At 43.4% G+C, this 26940-nt stretch overlaps 1 protein-coding gene across 2 annotated transcripts in view; it reads left to right on the forward strand.

Moving 5' to 3' along the window:
* The window catches only part of TRIT1 (tRNA isopentenyltransferase 1), a 49626-nt gene extending 22718 nt beyond the window's left edge, over positions 1–26908 (forward strand). Inside the window, exons 2-11 of one of the 2 annotated variants that reach the window (XM_004614222.2) lie at positions 8471–8611; positions 10743–10841; positions 11553–11698; positions 14436–14578; positions 17553–17664; positions 18361–18473; positions 18730–18807; positions 22646–22755; positions 23047–23164; positions 25864–26908. In XM_004614222.2, the coding sequence (XP_004614279.2) occupies positions 8471–8611; positions 10743–10841; positions 11553–11698; positions 14436–14578; positions 17553–17664; positions 18361–18473; positions 18730–18807; positions 22646–22755; positions 23047–23164; positions 25864–26024 (1221 nt within the window). In that variant the 3' untranslated portion in view covers positions 26025–26908. The remainder of the gene's footprint in view (positions 1–8470; positions 8612–10742; positions 10842–11552; positions 11699–14435; positions 14579–17552; positions 17665–18360; positions 18474–18729; positions 18808–22645; positions 22756–23046; positions 23165–25863) is intronic. The other variant, XM_055139712.1, reaches the window with a different exon arrangement.
* Positions 26909–26940: the final 32 nt, after the last annotated feature.

The following is a 26940-nucleotide window of genomic DNA, read 5'->3' on the forward strand; positions in this document are numbered from 1 at the left end:
AAATTTAGGAGTGGTTAAAAAATAGATTTTTGGAAATGGAGAGATACAAGGATCATTTCAAGAATTTCAGTTTGATTATATAGGTCAGAGGTTCCCAAATTTGTTCAGCCTACCTCCCTCTTTTCAGAGAGAAATTACTCACTCCTCCCTCCCATCTGTCTTCTTTAAGCAAGCCAGTAATAAGCCCCCAGAGTTGTACCTTAGGCTACCACCACCCCTTCCCCTTCAGTATTACCCAGTTTGGGAAAGGTCTAGATGGCTTCCCAAGGACAACTCTGGGGATGTAAGGAGTTTAGTTTGGGACAAAGCATGTGTTCAGTGCTTATTTGGTATGATGGTAAAGAAAATGGCTGGCCGGCTAACATTGATTTGCTGCTTCCTATAGGGCAGGCCTGTTTCAAAGTGTCACATATATGTTTAATTCTCACAGTAACTCTTTGAAGGTTATCCTCAGGAAATCGAAGGAAGCTGAGGCACAGATAGATTAGATTAGTGGTCCGTGGTTACACAAGACTAAGCGGTAGAGCCAGTCATTCTGACTTCATAATCCTTACTATTAATCACTTCACTTTATTACATGCCTTTTATTTGGCATCAGAGAGATCTAGAATGCAGGTATGGGCTTTTTCCACTCTGGAGAAGCCCTTATTTTCTTGAACACACCTCCCTCTCTCTCTCCCACCCCCCTCCCTCCTTTCCTCCCCACTCTCTCTTTCCCCCCTCCCACACACATCTCTACATTTCTTGTTTCTTTCAATAAAAACTATTTTGCGGGGCTGGAATGATAGCACAGCGGGTAGGGCCTTGCATGAGGGCAACCCGGGTTCGATTCCCAGCATCCCATATGGTCCCCTAAGTACCCCCAGGGGTAATTTCTGAGTGCAGAGCCAGGAGTAACCCCTGTGCATCGCTGAGTGTGACCCAAAAAGCAAAAACAAAACAAAGCCAAAAAAAACTATTTTGTTTCACTAAAGAAAAAAGTGACACAGATGTGGAGGTATGGACTTGGAATTATCAACATAAAAATGGTTGTAGCATCAAGGTTATCACCAAAAATTTTATAATATTAAGATGGCAGTATTTGCTGTAAAGATTGTCAGGTATTGCCAGTAGATTAGTGGCTGGCTTCAGTAGAGAAAACTGATGAAGGACTAGTGAGAGAAAAATTCCAAACTCAGAGAATGTTGCCATTAAAAGCCTAGGGGTAATGACTTAGGAAGGGAGAAAGCTCAGTAGTAATAGATTGATGCTTTTTCCATTATATGTTTTAAGAACTTAGTAGAAAAAATACAAAGCTTTTTATTTGGCAATCAGGATTAATTAGTGATCTCTTGAGTGAGATACTTGTGGAGAAGTGGGAGGCAGCCAGCAGAAATGTGACTGGTCATATTGATTCAGATAGTGGTTTTCAAGGCAGGTGTACCCATGGAGGCAAGAAAATCCTTTCAGGACTACGGATTCTATGTTGGGTTGGAAAGGGGATGACATCCACAAATGAAGTTTGGTTCCTTGAAAGGGAAGGAGCCAAAATAGAGGGATAACTTTTTCCCCTTTTGCTTGATTTGTTTCTTTACATTTCACAGAAGAGATATTTGATATTGTACCTCCGACTTAATATCACACCATATGATACCTGTAAATTCTATCCAAGTTATAAAAAACAGCGTGATTTCATTTTTTCTTGTGGCTGCATAGTACTTCATTGTGTATAACTTATACCACACTGTTCTTATCTGTCTTTGGACATTTATGTTGTTTTCATTTCCTAGCTGATAGTACAGGGGTTGAGGTGCTTGCTTAGCACACCAAAAACCCAGGTTTAATCCTTGTCACTACGTATGGTACTCTGAACCCTTCCAGGAGTAGGAGTAATCCCTGAGCATAGAGCCAGGAGTAAGCTCTGAGCATAGCTGGGTGTGATCAAAAGCAAAAACAGTTTTCTAATCATATTGTAGTTATAATTAAGGTCTATTTCCACTACCTCGTTATCAGAAACCCTACTCATCCAATAGTGCTTTCCTTTTTTTTTTTTTTTTTTTTTTTTTGCTTTTTGGGTCACACCCAGCGATGCACAGGGGTTACTCCTGGCTCTGCGCTCAGGAATTACCCCTGGCGGTGCTCAGGGGACCATATGGAATGCTGGGAATTGAACCCGGGTCGGCCGCGTGCAAGGCAAACGCTCTACCCGCTGTGCTATTGCTCCAGCCCCAAGTGCTTTCTTTTCTATTGTTAAAAACAGAAAATAAAATACATGTTTCATTTTATTAAAAATGAATAGTACTCATGTAAATTTTACTTGTATTTGCCTAGTCTTTGATTCAGTATTCATAACTTTTGTGACAGACTGGTGAAGTGTCTCAAAGGATTGGAACGTGTTTCCATGTGGAAGCCCCAGGTTCCATTTCTAGCATCATGTGGTCTACTAGCACTGCTGGGTAGCTTCCCCTGTCCCAAAAGAATGCTAAAATAGCTCTTGTGTTGGGGCTGGAGAGATAGTGCAGTGGGTAGGGTACTTGCTTTTGGCTACACCCAGTTATGCTCAGAGCTTACTCCTGGCTCTACATTCAGGGATTACTCCTGGGAGGGTTCAGAGTACTGTACATAGCGCCAGGGATTAAACTTGGGTTCTTGGTGTGCTAAATTGTGTAACCTGGGTTCAATCCCCATTCCATGGTCCCCCGAGCACTGCCAGAAGTGTGCAAGAGTAACCCCTGAGCATCACTGGGTGTGGTCCAATACCCCCCCCCCCACACACACACTTACTCTTGTGTTCTAGTAAACATGTATGTTTTCTTTTTTTTTCTTCCTTTTTTTTATTGAATCACCTATATGGAAAATTATAAAGCTTTCAGGCTTAAGTCTTAGTTATACAATGCTGAAACAACCGTCCTTTCACCAGTGCACATATTCCACCAGCATAAACACCCCAGTATACCTCTCATCCCCCCACCCACCCACCCCTGCCTGTGTAACTGATAAATTTCACTTTACTTTCTCTTTACTTTGGTTACATTCAATATTTCAACAAAAAACTCACTATTATTGTTTGGAGTTCCCCACTAGAATCAGACCTGCTGTGAAAAGATACGAGGTTTTAGATTTCTGTATTTTATCAACTAAGTCTAGGGAAATTTCTTCCAGAAATTGGATCATTGCAAGCTTGTACCTCTCATTAGTGGTCCTCATAATATGGCGGTCGCCACCATCCACCCCCTTCCTGGGCAGGCATGGGGCCTCGGCTTAGTTCACAGTCTAGAGACATTTCTGCAAGAAGCTGCTGGTACCAAAAATAGTTTAGCTGGCCTCTGGAATCATGCTCGTGCAGCTGCGGTGAGACCGCACATGTGTGACCGCCGGGATCACATCTCGGCAGACAACACGTATGTTTTCAACATCATTCTTGTCATCATGCAATGCATGATGTAGATGTGTTTATACATTTATGTATTTATACATATAATTGCTTTCATGTTAAAAATTTATGGGTTAAATGAAAAAATATACAGAAATAGATGTGATCAGACAGTTGTTTGTAACCATTATAACTATCAAAAGAAGTCATACTAAATGAAAAGTGAGATGCCCTGGGGGTCAGGGTCGGGGAGATGGCTCAAAGGGCTAGAATACATACTTAGCACGTGTGATGTGCTCTCTGGCACCATCTGGTCTTGCCAAGCACAACTGGGTTTGGCCAGTGAAAGAGAGAAAAGAAGGTCAGGGATATGGCTTGGTAGGGTGCATGTCTTGCACCACTAAACAGGCCTCCAGTTTAGTCTTCAGCCTGTAAAACAAAAAGCAAAAAAAAAAAACCAAAACAGTAAAAGTATGAAGCATCATCAGTATAGACATCATCAGTTTCAACTTTTTTTTTTTTTTTTTTTTTGCTTTTTGGGTCATACCCAGCAATGCACAGTGGTTATTCCTGGTTTGTGCACTCAGGAATTACTCCTAGCGGTGCTTAGGGGACCATATGGGATGCTGAGAATTGAACCCAGGTCTGTTGTGTGCAAGGCAAACGCCCTACCTGCTGTGCTATTGCTCCAGCCCCTTCAGTTTCTTTTTTAAAAAAAACTATTTTTTTTTTAGCACCCAGCAATATTAGCGCTCTGGCCCCAATACTGATATTTGTGTGTTTTGTTTTCTTTGAATTTGATGACATTAGAAAGCAAATGGTGGACCAGAGCAGTAGTATAGAGGCTAAGGCATTTGTCTTAAACCCAACTGGCTTTAATCCCCAGCACTCCATATGGTCCCTAGAGCCTGCCAGGAATGATCCCTGAGTGCAGTTGCTACCCAGTAGTAACTCCTGAGCACTGCCAGATGTGGCCCCAAAACAAAAAGAAGCAAATGGTTAACAGATCAAAAGTTGGCAATACTTTCTTAATTTGTTATTAACTCTATAAATAAGAACTGCTTTAAGTCACTAATACTCTTCTATGATCTTTTTGGCATTTGAATATGCCATAAACAGTGCATCACCTTTAATAGATAAGGCAAGCTTATTTCTCCCTCTCTTTTTTTTTTTTTTGCTTTTTTCACACCCGGCGATGCACAGGGGTCACTCCTGGCTCTGTACTCAGGAATTACTCCTGGTGGTGGTCGGGGTACCATATGGGATGCTGGGAATCGAACCTGGGTCTGCCACATGCAAGGCAAATGCCCTACCCGCTGTACTATCGCTCCAGCCCCTCTAATTATTTTTTAAAAAGGGATTATGTTTTGTGTCATTTGTGGTTGCCTTTATAAGGGGCTGTGGAGGGTACATCCGAAGGCCTGACTAGTCCTCTTGGATTTCTGTTAGAGTGTGCTTGTGCATGCTCTACCAGATGTTTACATTTTAGCTTTTTGGGACATGGGGGCTACAAACACTAGCTTGCAAGCTTGCACTGTACATTTCCTTAATGCTCATTTTAATTAAAGTTGAGAATTCAGGGTTGGAGATAGAATACAAGTAGGACATTTGCCTTGCATGTGACTGACCCTGGTTCAATCCCTGGCACTGTGTATGGTACTCTGAGGACTGCTAGAAGTCATCCCCTGAGCACAGGGCCCGGAGTAAGCCCTCAGCACTGCTGGGTATGATGAGCAGGTGGAGAGAGGAAGAGAGTCAGTCCACTTAAAGAGTTCAGAAGTGCTCTAAGTAATAATCAAATTGTTGCTGTGTAAATTCTTTAACATTGGGGATTTTAAGTTACAAAGAGAGAACTAAAGGCTGAAGAATAAAAGGGAGAGGAACATACAACTGTTAACCTTCTCCCTTTAGTTTTCTTTCCTTTTTAGAAAATTTCATTTTTGTGCCATATCTAGTACCTTGGGGGCTACTCCCAACTTAGTGTGAGGGATCATTCTTGGCAGTGCTCAGGGGACCAGGAGGCTGGCCTCCTGCCCCTCACAATGTATGCTCACCCTTTGAGCTATCCCTGTAGCAACCCCACACCCTTTTAGCCAACCTGCCTGCCCTCCCACTTTCCCTCCCTCCCTGTTTATGAGCCACCTGGCGATGCTCAAGGATCACTCCTGGAGGTGCTCAGGCCACCATATTGAACCCAGGCAACCATTGCTGCACTTCTTATTTTTCTTTTTGGGTCCCACCCGGCAATGCACAGGGGTTACTCCTGGCTCATGCACTCAGGAATTACCCCTGGTGGTGCTCAGGGGACCATATGGGATGCTGGGAATCAAACCCAGGTCGGCCACGTGCAAGGCAAGCGCCCTACCCGCTGTACTATTGCTCCAACCCTCATGGCTGTACTTTCTTTCCAACCCCTCTTTTAGTTTTCTTTTTCCTTTGGTTCTTGGGCCACACCTGGAGATGCTCAAGGATTACTCCTACTGTGCTCAGAATTACTCCTGGCAGTGTCCAAGGACCATGTGGGATGCTGGGGATTCAACCCAGGCTGGCCATATGTGGGGCATACGCCCTGTAGCTGTACTGTCTCTCTGGCCCCACCATTTAGTTTTCTTAATTTTCACAGAAGACCCATGGTATCCTATGCACTTCATAATTTCAGAAGGAAATCTTGTTCAAAATATACCAATAAATAACATGATAATTTAAGATTCCATCAATATTTAGGTGTGAGGGCCAAGGAGATACCTCAGAGGACTGGAGTACATGCAGGAGATGTGATCCCTGACACCTCGTGGTTCCCCTGGCATTGCTGGATAGTGACCCCTGAGTACCGCACTGGGAGTAGCTCCTTAGGACTGTGAGAAGCAACTCAAAGAAAACAACAGAAAATATTCAGGCATAATATTCAAGCTTAAGGATGTAAATTTGTGATCAGGCATAGATTAAATGAATTAAAGGCACAGCCATATCTGTGGCTCTGTTTATATTTTTCCTGTGTGATATTTTATTGGACTGGAGTAATAGCACAGCAGGTAGGGCATTTGGTGCATGAGGACGGGTTTGATTCCTCCGTCCCTCTTAGAGAGCCCAGCAAGCTACCGAGAGTATCCCGCCCGCACAGCAGAGCCTGGCAAGCTACCCATGCAGTATTCGATATGCCAAAAACAGTTGCAAGTCTCACAATGGAGACGTTACTGGTGCCCACTTGAGCAAATCAGTGAACAATGATACGACAGTGCAGCTTATATACTTCAGGATATAAATAACAGCATAAAAAAGTAGAGAGACTTTTTTTTTTTTGCTTTTTGGGTCACACCCAGCGATGCTCAGGGGTTACTCCAATTTTTTAATTGAATCACAGTGATATACACAGTTACAAAGTTGTCCATGATTGGGTTCCAGTCTTGTAATGTTCCAACATTCATCCCTTCACCAGTGCACATTTTCCACCACTAATAGTCCCAGTTTCTCTCTTGCCCCACGCCCCGCTCCACCCCCCACCCCACCTGCCTCTATGGCAGGCAGCTTTTCTTTATTTAAAATTATTTCTCATTCTCCTTGTATTGGCGTGACAGTAGTGAAGTGGTTATGTTGTAGATGGTGACCCTTTTATAGCATTTGCTGTGTTCCAGGATAAAGCTAAGGGGGATGGAGAGATAGTATAGGGGCAAAACACTTCACTTGTGTGCAGCAGTTCCTGGTTCCATCTCTGCACACATATGATCCTCTGACGTGACCTGGCGTGACCACTGGGCACCAAGTGTGACCAAAACCACCGCCCCAACCCTCCTATGAAAAACCCAAGTACTTTGCGTGTATTAGCTCGTTTACTAAGCACAACCACCCTATGAAATATATATTAGTATTCATGTTTATTCTGATGAGGGATTGAGGTACAGAGATTAGTGACTCCCTATTCCCTATTCTAAAAAAAATGTGTAAGTGGCAGGGCTAGGAATTGATCTGAGGCAGCCTGGCGCCAGGGTCCATTCTCCTAACCATTATACTGTACTCTACTTATTTGACACCCATATAAGTAAAGGGAAATGTGAGATAAAAAATGCTTTTAACATCTTTGTGGGCTCTATGGAACTTATTATTTGTTCATTCAGTGCTCCCTGTAGAATCAGTGATTACAGAGAGAACATTTAATCTCAAAGCATTCATCCCTATTTTCAAACTAGTATTTTCAGATCTGTTCTTCATCTGAGGCCTACCTCGCATTTAGAAAAAGTATGCTTGAACTTTTTAGTTGAATTGGCAGATCAAGAGCTTACAGACGGGATATTGCCTTTGAGTATTTAGACTGTATGTGCTGACCCCCTGAAGCAGTAATTTAGATAGATCACAGTGTTTTTGCCAGAGTACAGTTGTATTAGAGGTTCTGACTTCAAAGTGTATATGTGTGTTTTATAATATATCTTTATAGGATAGGCTACTTCTCCACAAAAGGAGCCAATCTTGTACAAATTATAAAATATAAAAACTGTTCAGAGCCATTTAAATCCAAGAAATATCCAAACATTTGAAGTAGAATTATGAGCAATGAAGAATGTTACTTTTCTGAATTTCTGGATTTGTGATAAGTAGAATAAGCAAAACACATCCTGCCCATTTTTAAATGCTTAAAAGTTTAAGCTTAAAGAACCTTTATTTATTCTTGCTGAATTGTTCTCTGGAACATTTAATTCCCTTTTTGTCGTTTAAGTCTGAGCCAGTAGCCACAATTTCATTAGGACATCTATGTTCCCTTCTTTGTTTTTTCTTTTTGGGCCACACTGGCAGTGCTCTGGGCTTACTCCTTCCTGGCTTTGTGCTCAGGGATCACTCCTGGCAGACTTGGGGGGCCATATGGGGTGCTGGCTATTGAACCTAGGTCAGCTGCTTGCAAGGCAAGTACCTTACCCACTGCTGTCTCTTGCCCCAGGACTTTCTGTTTTCACTTCTCTTCTCTTTGGGTTTTGTGGCTCTGGCTGTGTGTTGATTAGAATACCTTTACACTAGCACTTTGGTTATTCAGGTGTTTGGCTGGGAGGAGGAGCAGAGCATTGTTGGTACTCATAGAGCATGCATTTTGGAGGTGGATAACTCTCTAATGTTGGTTTTCCTTTTTCTTAGGTTTATGAAGGTCTAGACATCATCACCAATAAGGTTTCAGCCCAAGAGCAGAACCTGTGCCGGCACCACATGATCAGCTTTGTGGATCCTCTTGTGACAAATTACACAGTGGTGGACTTCAGAAACAAGGCAGCTGCTTTGATATCCTTAGGAATGATAGCAACTAGTTTTGGGGATTTGTGGAGCCCAAAGTCAGAAATTTATCTTTTTTAGTGATACTTTTGTGCAGACTTAACTGCCAATAGAGAGCATCCCCATTAAAATTTATAGATTGAAAGATAGTATTCTTGCTATTCAGGTTCAGCATCAACTCAAATTGGGGTCTTACTTCTGCCCTCCTGAAACAGTCTGCATTTAACAAGAGCCCCAGGTTGTTCACATGCTCTGAAAATACAAGGCAAGTGCTCTCCGTGTGAACCACATTCCCACCAAAACAAATCAGAAACTGTATCTATAAAGTCCCTCCCTATTTTAAAATCATACCTGAATCAACTATGTATAATCACATTTGTTTCAAAAAAATTTTAAACTCTTAACTATAAAATTATCTAGAATTTGTTTTATATAACAAGAACCTGGTTTTATTTTATTCCCGGACAATTAACTGTCCCAGGGATAATTTAACTACATTGTCTTGAAATGGCCACGTTGGTTATAAGCTCTGTCTGTGTGTACACATCTGAGTTCTCTATTTTGTGTCACAAATCTGTCATCTGTTATATGTTGAATATTTCATTTTCTGAAAAGGAAAATACGTGAACTGGTTTGTACAGGGGTTAAGGTACATGTCTTGCATGCAGCCAACCTCAGTTTGATCCCCAGCATCACATGGTCCCCTAAACATCCTCAGGTGCAGCTTTTGGAGGCAGTGAGCACTACTAGTTGTGATCCTAGAGGCTCTGAGCACCTCCAGCCTGACATGGCTAATCCCCCACACCGATGGCCCAGAGTAGCACTGCATGATTGGGCCAATGGTCCTGTTGCACCAATGGTCCTGTTGGCTATGAATTGCTGGGCTGAACCCCTGGACCTCCTGAGCACATTTTGGGGCTAACCTAACAAAAATTAAGAGTAAACAAATAGTGGGGGCCAGGGAGATTATTCAAAGGGCAAGAACATGCATGCTTTAGATGTGAAAAGCCTGGGTTTGATGCCTGGTACCACACCATCCCCCAAGGGCCTCTGGGAATGACCCCTGAAAATTGCTGCGTGTGACCCCGAAATTGCTAAGTAAGAGAAAATATAAATTTTTAAAAGATGAAGCCTGGTGGAAAACATTTGTAACCTCGGAAAGGAAAATGGTTAATATGCTTGATATATGAAGTATTCTTCGACCAGGATACTTAACAGCAGAGCACATGCCGTGCATTTATGAGTCCCTGGATTTGATCCCAGGCACAGCAAAAACAAAACAGCAGCAACACAAAGAGTGTAGCTTGGTGGCCCATAGCACTGCTAGGAATTGGACACACACACACACACACACACAATTTTACAGGTGAAAAAATGGAAACTTAAAGTTTTGATACCTTGTTCTAGAATCGGAACTAGTAATTAAAATCGGTTTCCAGAACCAGTGCTTCTCAGTCAATGTGGTGAAGTGTCAGGATTTGAAATGTGCACTGCTACTCCATAATGGTGGTGACTGTCTTAAGTTTAAATCTAGAAACCAGCTTGTATTTTGCCTTAGGAGAGGGCAGAGTCAGGCAATAGATGTTTCTTTTCTTGACTTTCTGAACACTTCGTTCTGTGATCATCTTTTGGATTTGGGCTTGTTAAACTGACTTGGAATACCAAGCAAACTTTGAATTTTATTAGGAAAACAAAAATGCTAGGAAATTCTATAACGGGAAAGAATTATCATCATGCATTTGTCTTTGCTTTATGCGAACTGATAAAAGTGACTCTAAGGATTCAGGGTGAACTGTGAAAACTAGTTTTAGTTCATATTAGTTTCTGAATTCTTTTTCCTCTGTTTCTCAAATAAATGTGGGTTTTGGTTGTTGTTTTACTAATACCTTCTCAAGTGAGTATTCTTTGTTAAAAAAAAAAATTGGTTTTTGTTTTTGGGTTACACCTGGGGATGCTCAGAGGTTACTTCTGGCTCAGCACTCAGTAATTACTCCCAGTGGTGCTCAGGGGACCATGGAGGGATATCGGGGATGGAACCTGGTTCAGCTGAAATTAAGTACCTTACCTGGTGTATTACTTGTCCAGTCCCAGTATTAATCTTCTTGATATTAGATATTGTGATTTCTTTCTTAATGTCCACATTGAAGATATATTTGCCCGAGACAAAATTCCTATTGTCGTGGGAGGAACAAATTATTACATTGAGTCTCTGCTCTGGAAAGTCCTTGTCGACACTAAGGTATGTTCAATTCACTTGTAACTCTCTGAGGAAGTGGTGTTCCTCTTTCTTGTCAACTAATTTAAGAATGAGGAAGGTTAATTCCTGCCTGTTTCTTATACTCAGCAACAGTAATTTTCCTACTTAATATTCTGAAGCAAATGCCGTGTCTGTATGTAAAGTGTGCTCCTCTAGGCTGGCCTTAGGGCAGGCTCTGTGCGTGGGAAAGATAGTTCTCTGTGAATTAATTAGCATCTTCATGTAACTTAACAGTACATTAGTCTGATTCAGCATTTCCTGGCTCTAACAATCTATATTTTACGGGGCTGTCCAGCACTAACCTTACTTACAGAGATGCTATTGCATAAGGTGGAAGTTTGTAAACTGTAATACAGCAATTCACCCTGGTAACTCTTGCTGAGGTATCTAGGCTTTTAGGTAAGTTAGTCTTGTGGATATGTTCTCCTGGTTACCTGCATTTGCATCTAACAAGGAAGCACAGTACCTGAGTACTTCCTTAGGAGTAAGTCTTTCTTCCTCTTTGCTATGGCCTTATGGTACTAACATGGTGTATAGGGCTTTTCTATTTATGACCTGTCTCACTATATAGCAAGACCTGATACATTCTATTCTGCATTAGCATCACTTAGCAAAGTGTTTGGCAGTCTGGCATATATACTGTCTCAAAGTTGAATTGTTAATTTTAAATTACTTCTAAACCTTCACTAACAGCCTCAGGAGATGGGCACTGAGAAAATGACTGACCGGAAAGTAGAACTTGAGAAGGAGGATAGTCATGTACTCCACAAACGTCTGAGTCAGGTGGATCCAGAAATGGCTGCAAAGCTGCACCCCCATGATAAGCGCAAAGTAGCCAGGTAAGAAAGCCAGGACTCACCAGCCCTGCGATCCTGTGAGGTTAGGGGGTAGTCAGTTTCTAGTGTGCTTGAATGACGAGAGGTTTGATAATAGCAATTAGTGGAGATGGATGTGTTCTAGTTTAGCAGGTTGGTAGGCCCTGAATTATTGCCTCAGTCCAACTCCCTTAGTAAATAGTTGCACCCTACTTTGTTGTTACTTTTAAAATGCATAATACAATAGTTTTTCCCTTGGGCCTATGTAATCTTGCCTCATTTTCTATTTGATCTTTGCTTGTATAACAGTTTTCATATAATTTTTTTCTGGCATGCAGGCAGTTTACATTGTGATTTGGGTTTCATAATTGATTGTGCAATGCGGAGTTCCACTCCAGCAGCTTTCCCAGTGGGAGGCAGATTTTACGAACTGTCTCATAGATCGGCTCACCTTTAGCATTCCCTTCCTTGAAGGGAAGAGAAAGTTGGTGAATGAACTCATAAGGTCATGTCTTCGGTTATTTTGAAAATGCTGCCTCTTGTGTTCAGTTTATTTTCTGTTGTTGGTGGGGGAAGTCATACTCAGACAGAGAAGAGGATCTAATGAAGGACCTGCTCTACAGATGGCAGTAGCAGCTGGAATTGATTGGGATTATTAAATAATTCCATTTCAGTGACCTTTCTAGATTAGTCTTCCTTAACTCTTGATTTTACTGTTGTCCCCTACCTAGAAGCCTTTTTCTGTTTGTACTTTCTCCTTGCCTTTAAATGAAATATAATACTAAAGAATAATTTTTTTTTTTTTTTTTGGTTTTTGGGTCATACCCGGCGATGCACAGGGGTCACTCCTGGCTCATGCACTCAGGAATTACTCCTGGCGGTGCTCGGGGGACCATATGGGATGCTGGGATTTGAACCTGGGTTGGCCGCATGCAAGGCAAACGCCCTACCCGCTGTGCTATTGCTCCAGCCCCAAGAATAATTTTTAAGTTATAGTTGCCCTTTGGTGTTCCCACAGACAGTTGCAGTGTCTAAGTTGTATTATTTTTTCCTCCTTTAGGATAGTGAAGATGCTTAGTCTAGATAAGTGAAATTTATACTTTGAAGTATCCAAATGTTTGTTTATTTAAAATATTTTAGTAGAGATCTTTCAAAAGGTTTATTAGGGGCTGGGCTAGTACAGAGACTAGGGCACCTGCCTTGTTACAAGCCAACAAGTCTATTGGACTTATTCCTCTCTGTGTACTCAGGAGTCACATGTAAGGTTCAGTTCCTTACATGCCTAAGCCCTTTTAGGAGTGTTCCCTGAGTACAGGACCAGGAGCAATCCTTGGGCACTTCTGGGTGTAGCCTCCACAATGCTCTCTTCACCCCTGCCAAAGAAAAAGTGGGGGGTTTTTTTGTTTGTTTTTTAATGGAAGAATACCATGGTCAACGTTTTATTTTTTATTTTTTAACTGAATCACAATGAGAGAAACAAATGGTCACTTTTTAATACTGTTTTTGTTTGGGGGCACACCCAGCAGTGCTCAAGGTTTACTCCTGGCTCTGCATTCAGGGATCGCTCCTGGTGGACTCCGGGAGCCATGTAGGATTGAATCTAGTTCAGCTGTGTCCAAGGCAAGCGCCTTACCTATTGTACTATTTCTCTGGCCTTATTATATCTCATTTCTTATCACCCCATTTTGTCACTTAAGAAATGAGCTAAGAATGGTATCTTAGTGTGTCAGTAGATTCTAAGTAAGAACTCTGTAGAGTCTTAGAGAAGATTGGGCAATTTTTTTTCAATTTTCTTTTAGTTTGAGGATGTATTCTAACCTTCAGATAAGTGAGTTGTCTATTGCTGCATTTTTCACTCCGAGTCCTCTCTGAGTGGCCAGTGATAGAGAAAGACAAGAGCTCTCTACTGTGGTGTTAGGGTTTCAGGAAGTGGAATTGGGTCAGGAAGGAGAAGATCACTTTCAAGCTGATAAGCTGCAATCACCCAGAGTGGTAGAGTATAGATTTAGGAATTAAATTACCTGGTGCTGCATAACATAGTAGATATGGAGAGTGGATGTGGCTTAAGAATAAGTATGTGAGTTTTTTTCTTCAGTGATCTTTGTGCTGCTAGAGTACCAAATTAGTCAGAGCATTCTTTATTAATTTTAGATGTATTTAGAAAGTTGGTGAGCTGGATAGACAACATACTTTTGTACTGTGGGAAAGGCATTCCAGCGAGACTAGACTTGTTGGCTTGTAACAGTGTCCCAAACAAACTCTTTCCTGCTTACCTGAAAGTGAGTCAGTCCTATTCTATTTGTGTAGAAGAAACCTGTTGTTTCTGAACATGTTTAACTGATTTAGAAAAAGTTATGTTGGGAAGAATAGTAGTATTTCCTGCTACATAATTTTTTTTCTTTTCTATTTTTCCTTTTGTTTGTATTTTTGGGTCCACACCTGGCTGTGCTCAGGACTTATTCCTCTCTCTGTACTCAGGAGTCACTCTTGGCGGGGCTGAGAATTGAACTTGGGTTGGCTGCATGCAAGTCAGGCACCCTTCTCCGTGTACTATCTCTCTGGCTCCTCTAACATTTTCTTTAGGCTCTTCTGAGTAACTCTAGGATGGAATAATCCTGCATCCTCATACCTCCAGGCACTTGTGTAGTGAAAATGAGAACAAGGCATTCTATAATAGCCTCCCTTCTTGTTTCATGTGAGAATTAACATTTTCTAATGTTTTTTATGAGTGTTCTCCCTCCTCCTCTTTTAAATGACCTAGGAGCTTGCAAGTATTTGAAGAAACAGGAATTTCTCATAGTGAGTTTCTTCATCGCCAACATGCAGAGGAAGGTGGCGGTCCTCTTGGAGGCCCTCTGAAGTTCTCTAACCCTTGCATCCTCTGGCTTCATGCTGATCAGAAAGGTAAAAGCCCTCTGATGCCCTTGAGTCCATTAGAGATAGAACTCATAGTAATAGATTTATAGAAAAAGCTTAGAACCAAGAGTAGCTCATAATAAGTACTGAATATTATCCACTTTAAACATTATCCTTTTTCATGGATTTAGTTAGAGGCAGTGCCATTCCCGTAGACCTTTCTGGAGAGGGAGGAAACCTAACGTTGGGATGAATTGCCTTGGGTGGGATGAGATGGGATGGATGGGATGGAAAAGAGGTTGCCTTCCAGGAAGGGACCAAAGGAGAAGGGGAAAGAAGGCCACTGCTGAGGAGCTGTTGGCTGGAGACTGCACCACTAATTATTCTAGAAGCAGAAAGCCTGTAAAGTAGTAACTAGCGCAATGGTTTATTTTTGCTAAATTACAGTAATGCCATATGATGGTAATAACTTCTTTCAGTATTCATTAGTAAGATTTTGTGATGGGGTCATAGCAGTAATATAGCAGATGAGGCACTTGCCTTGTATGCAGCCAATGCGGCTTCAATTCCCAGCATGCCATATGGTCCCAAGGGCACCACCAGGAATAATTCCTGAGTGCAGAGTCAGGAGTAAGCCCTGAGCATTGCAGAGAGCTTCTCTTCCCTCCCCCCACCCAAAAAAAAAAAAAAGATTTAGTAAACTGCCAAGTATTTTGTGCAGTACTTGGATTTGGGGGATGGACATAAGCGCATTCTCTCTCTCTCTCTCTCTCTCTCTCTCTCTCTCTCTCTCTCTCTCTCTCCACACACACTCTCCCCCACTCCTTCCCTCCCTCTCTCTCTCCCTCCATCTCTCTCTTTCTCTCTCTCTCTCCCCCCTTCGCCCTCTCCCTCCCTCCCTTGCTCTCTCTCTCTCCCTCCCTCTCCCTCACCCTTACCCCCCTCTCTCCCTCCCTTTTCCCCCTCTTTTTCCCCCTCCCCGTTTTATTTCATTTATTTATTTTTTGGGGGTGGGGTAATATTCTTGGTGGTACCTGAAGTGACCAGAGCTATACCCAGCAGTGGTTGGGAAGTCTCACGTGCTAGGCATATGCTCTACTACTTGAGTCACATCCCTTTCCCAGCAGTGTCTCCTCTTAAAACGTTCCCCAAAAAACTAAGGTAAATACAGGACTGGAAAGTGCTTTATGGCCCCAGAAGAGGAATGATGTGCATTCTTTGGGGACTCAGGAACCCATTGGTAAAAAACTTGGGAGCAGGGTTTGGCAAGGCGTGGAGGGGTTTTTGGTCACCTTTGTTTTGGTGCCACATCTGGCTGGGCTCAGTGGACCCTTCCGTGTTGGAGATTGCACCCAGGGCTGTTGCATGTGAAGCATATGTTCCAGCCCTTTGAGCGCTCTAACTGGCCAAGATGAAGAGATTTCTGTATGACTAGGCAGTTAGAGTGTACCTGGTAAGAGCATGATCTCTGTGCTGAGCCTCAATTGAGATTCCTGTTCCCTCATCTTCTGTGAGATACTTTTGTTGTAGAGGGGGGCTTCCAGGTTTGGGCCCAGTGGTTGAGTGTTCGATTCTGTGGTGGGTGCTGCTTAGCCTCAGGTGCTGGGAATCACCAGAGCCACCTTGACAGTATTTTGGGGACCATGAGGTGCCAGGGTCTTAGCATGTAAGGCCTGTGCTCCAGCCCTTTGAGTTCTCAGACCTCATTCTATGTAAGGGTTTTTTGGGGGGGGCCTTAGGTGGGGGAAGTGGTTGGGTTGGAGAGCTAACCCTGGCTGTGCCCTGGGCTTCTGGAGTTACAGTGAAGGCGACTTGGATTGTACCCGGGGTTGGCCAACATGCAAGTGTCTTACCTCTGTGCTATCTCTTAACGCCCTCTGGGTGAGTTTTAAGGCAAATTAGTGTAACTCTGAGTTTTCTCTTCTATAATGTGGAGATACTGGTAATAGCACAAACCCCATAGTTTCATATCAATGGTTCAATGAAAGCCTGTTTCATAAGTAGGGAGTTATGAGCTCAATCCCTGGTACTGCCTACTGAGCCAAGTGTGTTCCCTGTAGCTCTCTGGGCCTCTCCTATTACAGCACAGTGTGGGAACTGTGCACTATCAGGTGTGTGTGAGCACCAGCTACATGTGTGCATGTTCCAGTTAAGAAATGCCATCTCCAGGGGCTGGAGCAATAGCACAGCGGGTAGGGCGTTTGCCTTGCACACGGGTGGCCCCGGTTCGATTACCAGCATCCCATATGGTCCCCTGAGCACCGCCAGGGGTAATTCCTGAGTGCAGAGCCAGGAGTAACCCCTGTGCATCGCCAGGTGTGACCCAGAAAGCAAAAAACAAAAAACAAACAAAAGAAATGCCATCTCCAGTGAGCTACAACCAAATATATGGTGTGCCCGGACAAGCACACTGCAAGAGCTGCAGCCTAAACGATGTGACTTTGCTCATTGCAACAGCTGCAGCGGCTAAGGGAATTGGGGAAGCAAGAATAATGGACGGGTAATAAGCACAGAGTGCTCAGAATGTGCTTGACACATGGAGAGTCCTTTGTAATTGCTAAGTTCTGGGAAAACTAGGAAGAAATATTTTAGACTGAGAAATACCAATGGTAGAGATATAGAAGCAGGTAATAATGACTTTTGTAAATAAAAAATGACTACTACAGTTCATTAAACTAACATTTTCTGATTTGCATTGAATCTGTTTGACCAGTATATTTCAGTGATTGTGGAGGTGCTTTTCAGCTTTTTATACCTGTGGACAGCAGATGACACCAGTTGGTCATGACCTTTTACTCTTTGCCCTTTTGTCCGCTTGGTAGTTCAAAGTATACCTGGGATGACTGGGGGTTAAAGTTCCTCATTCATATCCAGCGTTTTATCCAAAATTAATTAAAAGGTAAAATAGACAGGTTATATATGAAATATAATTTTGATCTCTGAACCCTTTTTTCCATTTGAACAAATCCTCTTTTTAGCACCCAAGACAGCCTTGCTCATTGATGGATTAATGTGATTCAAGTTCTAGATGAGCGCCTGGATAAAAGGGTGGATCAGATGCTTGCTGCTGGGCTTTTGGATGAACTCAGAGATTTCCACAGACGCTATAATCAGAAGAAAGTTGCAGAAAATAGGTGAGATTTTAGCTATTACTCTGAACTACTCTCCATCCCTTTCTTGTGGTCAGAATAACATAGTATTGACTTTGGAATTTGTCCTTGGGGTTGGCCAGGCTTGCTGGAAAAAGGTTTGATGTAGTTGTTATAGTTAAAGTTTGCTAATAAGCTGTATTTTTCCAGGAGCTATTTTTTTTCCCCTTCTCAAGTGGTGATCTTAGGGTTAAGGCCCTTTCCAAGCATAACCTGACCAGCTGTGCGAGTGAGGATGCAGATTGCTTGGGCCCTGCAATGCAGGGCCATCTCAGTGGTACTTTTGTGCCATGTGGTGCAGGGGTTTGAAATCAGGTCCAAACAAAGAGTGGTAGAGAATTTAAGTGTTTGTTTTGCACATTGCTACTGCATATAGTTCCCTGATCACAGAGCCAGGAGTAAGCCCTGAGCTTATGGTCCAAATAAATAACTTTTAAAAGCCTGAACTCAGGATTCCGATTGCCTCTAAGTTAGCTATCTCTCTGGCCTCTCAGGAGTTAATTTTCTAGTTAAGTAACATTGTTTCTGATGGGGTGGTGGAATATAGACTTCAGCGAGGCAGTGACTGCTAAGGATTTTAATGTCCTCATCTGAGAGGAAATGGCTCAACGAGATCATCTCCAAGGCCCCTGGTAGCTCTCAGATGCAATGGCTCATCTGCTGATGCTCTCCTGTTCCCAGCCAGGACTATCAACATGGTATCTTCCAGTCAATTGGCTTCAAGGAATTTCACGAGTACCTGATCACTGAGGGAAAATGCACACCAGAGACTAGTAACCAGCTCCTAAAGAAAGGTGTGGATTTCTCTATTTAACCTAGCCTCGGATGGGCATCCGTGGTTGACACTACCCTGCCGGTATGATCTGAGGAAACGCTGAGCCTGGAGGAGCCCCAGAGGACCTTCACAGCTCAGAATTGAACTTTTTGCCTACTCAATGTCCACAAGTGTGCTGCTGTTGCTTATTTTCTGATCTGTGGGGCTGGGAGGGCCTGTGTTTTAAGGGTGAGACATGTATACTCACAGGGTCTTTTATCTTCCTTATCTTTTAGGCATTGAGACTCTCAAACAAGTGACCAAGAGATACGCCAGGAAGCAGAACCAGTGGGTTAAAAACCGGTTTTTGGCCAGTAAGTCTCATGCTTTCCATATTCTTTAGTCTCTCTCTTTTTTTTAAGTAATTAATTTTTTGGTTTCGGTCCACACTGGCGATGCTCAGGGGCTACTCTTGGCTCTGCACTCAGGAATTAATCTGGCAGTGCTCAGAGGACCATATGGGATGCTGAGGATCAAGCCCAGGTTGGCTGTGTGCAAGGCAAACGCCCTACCCACTGTACTATCACTCTGCCTCTAAAGTTTTGTTATTCTTGTTTTGGGCCACACGGCAGTGCTGATCAGGGATTACTCCTGGCTCTGAACTGAAGGATCACTCCTGGTGGTGCTTAGGGAATCATATGGGATGCTGGGGATGAAATCCATGTCTCCTGCATGCAAGGCAAGAGCCTTACCCACTATAGTATCTCTCTGGCCCCTATTTTTAGTAAAATACAAATATATCCTACACTCTACTAAAAAATAAAACTTAGATTCCTGGTGCATTTTTGAGATTTGGGTGGAACTGACCAGAGGAAAGGTCTGTTGCATAAATGATTGTCAAGGTGTGTTTTCTGTGACATCTCTAAAAACGAATCCCAATAGGGAATCTGCCATATGTCTTGACTATGTGGTGCTGATTGCAAATAAGTAGAGCAGAATATGAACATTCTCTCTGCAGATTTGGTGCTCAGGATTGATTTTCCTTCCTATTTGCCCAGAAAGAAGTCTGGTTTCTGTAGGAAGATTTTGTAATTTAGAGGGTACTGGGAGGCTCAGGGGAACTCAGTGGTTTAGAGTGCCAACATTGCAGGTGTAAGACTGAAAATTCAGTACTGTGCGCCACTTCATGTGCCAAGTGCAATCCTGTTTGTGATTCCTGGCACTGCCAGAGATTTCCACCCACCCCTCAACCAGGTGGGTGTGAACACCACGGCTCATGGCATGCGACTCCTGTGAACAATATAGTTAAAAGATACACAAGCCTATTTCCAGAAATGTGTTGTTTTTGTTTGTTTGCTTTTTAATGCAATGCAGTGATGCTCAGGGGGTACTCCTGGATCTCCACTCAGGAATTATACTCCTGGTGGGACTTGGGGAGACATCTGAGATGCTAGGGATAGAACTGGGTCTGTGTGTGAGGCAAGCTCCCTACCCACTGTGCTATCTCTCTGGTTCCATATGTCCAGAGGTTTGATCCCTGGCAAACATGTATTCGAGCTCCACAACTCAAGTGAGCATTGCTGCCAGCAGTAGGTATATGTGACCCCAGTTATCAAAGCAACGACAGAGGGAAGCAATGGGGAGAATATGATATAATAAAAGCAACATGGTTCTTGGACCAGAGAAGTAGTATAGAAAGACAAGACCACCATCATTTCCTTCTACATCACCTTCCACTTCTCTCTGCATCCTCTTGGAATTTAGAAGCTGGGTCTTTAGATGCATCAGTTTTTTCATTTTGTTTTTGTTTAGGGGCCATCCCCAGCTGTGCTCAGGGATCATTCCTTGCTAGGCTCAGGACCAATGTGATTCCCTGGGATTGAATCTGGGTTGACCACATGCAAGACAGGTGCCTTCCTCACTGTACTATCACTTTGGCCCAGATGCATCCGCTTTAACTTTATTTGAACAGCAGCACTTTCAAGGAAAAGGGAAGGATATTTTTATATACTTGGCTCTACAACATTTTGCTCACTAAACTTGGGTGCAACACATGTACTATTGTACCCTCGAGAGGTGTTCCTCTTTTCCTGTGCATATATGTGATAGACATAGGTTAAATGGCTTGCCAGAAGTCTCCCAGCCAAGGAGCAAATGCAGTCCTGACTCCAAAGTCAACACTCTGCTTTATTTATTTATTTTTATTTTTGCATTTGAGCCACACCTAGGGATGATTAGGTCTGACCTCTGGCTCTTTGCTCAGGGATCACTCCTGGCAAAGCTCAGGACCAGAATGTGATGCTGAGGATTGAATCTAGGTCATCCACATGCAAGGCAAATGCCCTTCCTGCTGTACTATTACTATGGCCCCAGTACTCTTCTTTTTAACCACACTTTTTGTTACCTTTAAGTTTTAATTTTAGACAGCATTAGTTTGGGGCTTTAGTTTAGAAATTGTATGGTTTTGAACTCAAAGGAGATCAAAGAATATTAAGCTTGAGTAAGGCCATGGTTTTTATCTGGGGCCTTTTATTTTATTTTTACTCATTGTTTTTTGGTTATAGAGCTTGAGTCCAGGGCATCTTACCTGTGAACACTTCTGGAATATGACCACTTAGTTTTTGACTCGCCTCCAAGTCACCTTTTACCATTAAACTTCTGTTTTAGTCACACAGGACAGCTGAGACTGCCAGCCCTGCTCGTGGCCTTGGCCTTGACCACCCACATTGCTTTGCTGACCCCTGAAGTTCTTTCCAATCCTCACCCTTGGCCAGAATGCACCAGCTCATTTTTGGTGCCAAGAGACTTTCTGACACTTCTTAGCCTGCTGTCTCTGCATGTCCTGTTAGAGGTCTTTGAGTCTGCTGAAAGTGAACTTCCCCACTGCATACTTGTAATGCTTCTCTGCCCCCTGGGGCTAACAGTCAGTCTGTAACAAAAGATGTTTTTTGTGATGATGTGAGACTCCCCCATCTCTGAGATGGGGAGTGAGTGACACAGTGCATCATATGCCCATTCCTTACTCATGTGTCTGCCGGCACAGTCCTGGTGCTAGAGTGAAAGGCACAGCTGCCCTGGAAATCAGGAGCTGTATGTGATTGGCCAGAGTTGGTTGGCTTGGATATGGTTCTGGCAAGTAGCCAGAGGGACTTCCCCACCCCATCTTGGTCTTGGACCGAAGCCAGAAATAGCAGCTGGGAGCCGAGAACTTGTTGAAAGGTGCTTAGACAGGGCACAGAAGCCCAACAAAGGACTTAGAGGGGAAAGGAAAATATAGAGTGGCCTGGAAACAGGTGCAGAGCTTAGCCAAGGCCAGGTGTGCTGTGGATGCTGCCTGCACCCTCCTAGTCTCACCTTTCCATGTGGTGGCAGGTGCAGCCCAGTCCAACTTATGAAGACTCTTAATTTGTGGTTGGCACATTCAAAAGGCCAGCACCTGCTAGCTGTTGGCATCCTGAGACTTTGATGTTCTTCTCCATAGGGTGATGCTCTTTGCCTTTAGGCAACTGGCTTAAACCATGGAAGGCAGTTTGCTCTGTGCACAGTCAGCTCTGGTGGATAGAATGCTCAGAGCTGCATTCCTGCCTACAAGTAGTCTCCTCTCCGGAAGAATTGAGTAGGGGATATTTTCTCAAATAGTTCTGTAGGACTGTTATCTAAAAGAAGAGGCTCAGCTGACTAAGTCCCAAGACTTCTTTACAGTTATCAGAATCATTGGCATGACTGTTAATGTCCTCAGCCCATGCCGATGGGATCCATGAGTTTCATGAATGCCCAGTCTGTTGAGGGATATACACAAGCTTGAGACCAGGTCTGCTGCTCAGGAAAGCTGTAAACTCTTACCAGAGCAACATCACTATAATATGTTATAGACACTTCCCAGCTGTTAGCTTTTCTTCCTCCAGTGTGTTCTCTTTATATTGTAGCCCTAAGAGCCGTTTTTCTGTTCGATTTTTCCCAACCAACCTGGAACATCTTGTAACTATTGTCTCCAGATTCTACTCCTAGATTTGTTGGCTGCAGACCAGTTAACTTTCTAGATCTATCTTGGATTGTAGTTGCTGTTTGGTTCATTTTTCGGGTTAGGACGAATGGCATGGTCAAAATGATTATTTGAGTTTCTTATATTTTTCTGAGAATTTTGGAGTCCTGTGAGCAGGATGTATTGGGTCTTGGATCTGATTTCTCACAACTTTTCTTTGTCGTTATTAGGACCTGGTCCCAATGTTCCTCCGGTATATGGCTTAGAAGTATCTGATGCTTCGAAGTGGGAGGAGTCTGTTCTTGAACCTGCTCTTGAAATTGTACAGAGTTTTATCCAGGTGATTATTAATCATGAGACTGTTTCCCAGCTTCTGGAGAACTTTCTTTCCTGGCACTTAGGAACCAAGACTTCCTCTGCCATGAGATAGAGGACAAAGTATTGACAGCTTTTAGATCTCCAGACGCTTCATTTCTGCATTTTAGGAAGGTTGTTGTTAAACTGCTTACAGCCCACCTGCTCTCTGGGATAAGAAGTTGGAATCTTGGGAAAATCTTAATCCCTTTTGTATAAGAGAATGATGTTCAGTCTCTCCATTGGATGCTTCTTTATTTCCCTCTTGTCCTTTTAGGGCCACAAGCCTGAAGCCACTCCAGTGAAGGTATCATATACTGAAATAGAGAACAAGAGAAGTCGCCATGTATGTGAACTTTGTGATCGAATCATTATTGGGGACCGAGAGTGGGCAGGTAAGACTGCAGGCTGGGAGGTATGAGACAGAAAAGCTGTCAGGGTAGGTCACATTGAAATTTCACTGGCTACGTGAAATTTCAGGTCTCTGCTGAGTTGGATGATGATCTGCTTCCACGTAAAGAGCCTTGTTCACATTTCATGGAGGCTTTCCCCAACTGGAGAACGATCTTTGTACTCTGACTTCAGAGGAAGATCGTTTGCTTCTGGCTTTAGTTTCAGTGGGTATTTTATACTGTAGGGTGTACTTTATATTAAGAGGTTAACTTTCCAGAGTTCCTTTGACTTCTGAGATCCTGCCTTTTAGGAGTTTCTTGGCCTTTTATTTTTTTTTCCCCCAGTATCAGTGGGGACACAGGAATCCAGGCAACTCACCCAAGTGACCAAATTAGTAGAAGCAGCTGGAAGGGAATAGGAAGTGCAGTTAGTCCTTGTTAGTATGATCTTCAAAAGGAGGGGCCCTTGTCACTTCTATAATGCCTTATAGAGGTCGTGGTGCTGAAACAGTCCGGTGCAGCGTCAAGGGAAACTGAAATCAAGACAGACATATGAAGAAGGTAGTGGGGAAATAACTTCTCTTTCATGGCTCAGCCCAGGCCCTCAGGCTTTGGCGCCCTGCAGTGGAGATTGAATGTGCCTCTGCGAGATCACACACTGCAGACCCCTGTTGCATTTCTGTGTCATCCAGTCAGAGCCCAAAGGTCCTCAATCCCTGAGACTAGAGTTTCTATCATAATTATAAACGCCTTCGTTTGGGACTCACTAGGACTGTTTACTCAGTGGTGGAATCCTTCTGTTCAGAGGACTGTGTTGCATGGGATTCTCTTGGAAGTAGATTTTTCTCCCCATACCAACTAATAGTATGATGAATTCTATTAATTGGTAACTCTAGTAAAATGAAGTTCATTGTCACAGACTGGGGATGGCTGTGATTGCTCAAGCAGCAGAAGAAGCCTCGATTGTTGCTGGTTTATAATGATGAAAGGGGAATAGAAAGAGAGCGTCTGATTGTTTTTTCTAAAGGAAACTTAGTGGTTCGATTTGTCCTTCAGGGCTAGCCATAGAGAAGCAACATTTGTGAGCTTTTGTGAGCTTGGCTTGTGTGAGGCCTCTATGGTGCCATCTGTCAGCTCCTTGCTCCCATCTCCCGCGCCAGGCCAGAGCCCATTTTTTTGCCTTAGGCTCTAGCTGTAGAACAAAGCTGACTTTTCCCCCAAAGCAAACTTTTCTCTGACTTCTAACCTGTTCCTTATTTATTCTTGCTTCTAAGCTTTAAAAAAATATTTATTTTACACATATAAAAGAGAATTTCTTTTAGTCATCTTTTAGGTATTCCTAAATTAGATTTTCATGGCATGATTGGAAAAGGGGACACTTGTGGGCTAGTCTTTCAAAGGCTTATCTGGCAGGCATATGGATGTCCCCACATGGACAAGGAGCAGGTGGGAAAGGCAGTGTTGGGTGCTGCTGGCCTGCATCAAGGCAGGGCATCTTTCCTATAATCCAAGTGAGGATTGGGATTTGTGGGGTTTACAGCTGAGTGAGTTGTAGTGTATCTGTACTGGGAAGCCTCATGCTGGGAAACTGGATCTTGGTTCTAGATTCAGGGAAATGTTGCTCCTTATTGGAACAGCAGGTAAATCAAGGAGCTTACCTGCTGTGTGACCTTGGGCAGACGTAAGATTTCTGTGAACTTCAGTTTCTGCCTATGTAGAAGAACCTGAAAAGTACCTCCCTTAAGGCTATGAGGATGATTAGTGATCTACAGCCAATATACTCCACTTGGTATGTGGACAACCGTTCTAGCTTGCTAGCAAGATAGAGTAATTCTTCCCTTAAAAATACGGGTTTGAATCTGGCATCCCATATGGTCGTTCCCCTAGCCCCACCAGGAGTGATGCGTGAGCACAGAGTCAGGAGTAAGCCCTGAGCACAGCTGTATGTGGCTCCCAAACAACAAGCAAACAAACAAAATAGGCAGCTGTAACTATCTTGTTTTGTCTTTTGGGGAGGGACAGGCACATCTGGCTGTGCTTCTGGTGGACTTGTAAGTCCATATGTTATGCCAGGGATTAAAGGTAGATTGACTGCATGCAAGGCAAGCACCTTACCCACTGTATTGGTACTCCGGCCCCTAATTCTTAAGTTGACTCTGTTATTGTTAAAAGAAGAGGATGGGGGTGGTGCTGGAGCGATAGCACAGCGGGTAGGGCGTTTGCCTTGCACTCAGTCGACCAGGGTTCAATTCCCAGCATCCCATATGATCCTCTGAGCACCACCAGGAGTGATTCTTGAGTGTAGAGCCAGGAATAACCCCTGTGCATCGCCAGGTGTGACCCAAAAAGGAAAAAAAAGAAAAAAAAAAGAGGATGCGAAATACTGCAGGGGTTAGAGCACAGGTCCTGCAATGCAGCTGATCCTAGTTCGTCCCTATAGCCCCAGGCATCACCATGGTGCCTGCATGGCCCAAGCAGTTCTCTGAGCCTTAGGCCCTCACATTGAACCACTGACCTATATCTCCAAAATTGACTCTCAGGCCCCCTGAGCACCTCTGAGGAGTCCTCAGGTGTCCCACACTCTCTCCCAAATAAAAGGGATTATAAAGTTAATTATATGTGTTTCTAGGATAACTTGCAGAAATTCTTAATGAGTTTTTGTTTTGTGTTTTTTTTTCCTTTCATTTAATTTGTCTTATCAGCGCATATAAAGTCCAAATCTCACTTGCACCAGCAGAAGAAAAGAAGAAAACTGGACTCAGATGTTAACACCGTAAAAGTGATTTCCCCGGACTGTAACAATGAGCATATGGAGAAGAGATCCCCAGGGCTGAATGATGAAGAGCTGGACGCCAGTGTTTAAGAGACAATTTGAGTGGCCTAGGCAGTATGGCTGGATCTAGTTCAGGAAGAGAAAGCAATTCCACTCTGAGTTCAGGGGTGCTGTCCCGACTCCCACCGTTTCTTTCATGCAGTGGTGTGCTTTGAGAAGTCTCATGTCCTTTGACTTGGAAATAACAAGTCTGGTGTTCTCCTTACAAGGCTGACTAATGTATCTAATAATGAATTTAAGAAGGGTTTGTGGTTTTGTGTGTGTGTGGGTTTTGTTTTTTATTTTTACACTTTAAGATTCTTTGGTTTTCAGTCTCCAGGCCCATAACCTGGTGGTTCTTGGAACTACTTGAAGCTCTGTGCTCCCACCTCACTCCCAGTGAATCTCTGGGGCCCATATAGTGCCTGGGATTGAACCTTGGCCTTTTGCATGCAAAGCATGCACTCAGCCCCTTGAGCTATTTCTCTGGCCCAAAATTCTGTTTTTAAAATAGCACATGACATTTTCTTACATTGAGGGTCTTTTGGGGGGATGAATAACAGGATTACCATAGCCCTTAAGAAGGAAGTCTTGGGGCTGGAGCAATGGCACAGCGGGTAGGGCGTTTGCCTTGCATGCAGCCAGTCTGGGTTTGATTCCCAGCATCCATATGGTTCCCTGAGCACCACCAGGGGTAATTCCTGAGTGCAGAGCCAGGGGTCATCCCTGTGCATCGCCGGGTTTGACCCAAAAAGAAAAGAAAAAAAGAAGTCTTGGGGGCCGGAGTGATAGCACAGTGGATAGTGGATTTGCCTTGCACACGGCTGACCCATGTTCAATCCCCGGCATCCCTGTGGTCCCCTGACACTAACAGGAGTAATTCCTAAGTGCAGAGTCAGGAGTAACCCCTGAGCATCGTCGGGTGTGACCCAAAATGCCCCCCCCCAAAAAAAGTCTTGGGACTAGA

This window comes from Sorex araneus, chromosome 5, assembly GCF_027595985.1.
Source record: "Sorex araneus isolate mSorAra2 chromosome 5, mSorAra2.pri, whole genome shotgun sequence".
In the NCBI taxonomy this organism is placed as follows: Eukaryota; Metazoa; Chordata; class Mammalia; order Eulipotyphla; family Soricidae; genus Sorex; species Sorex araneus.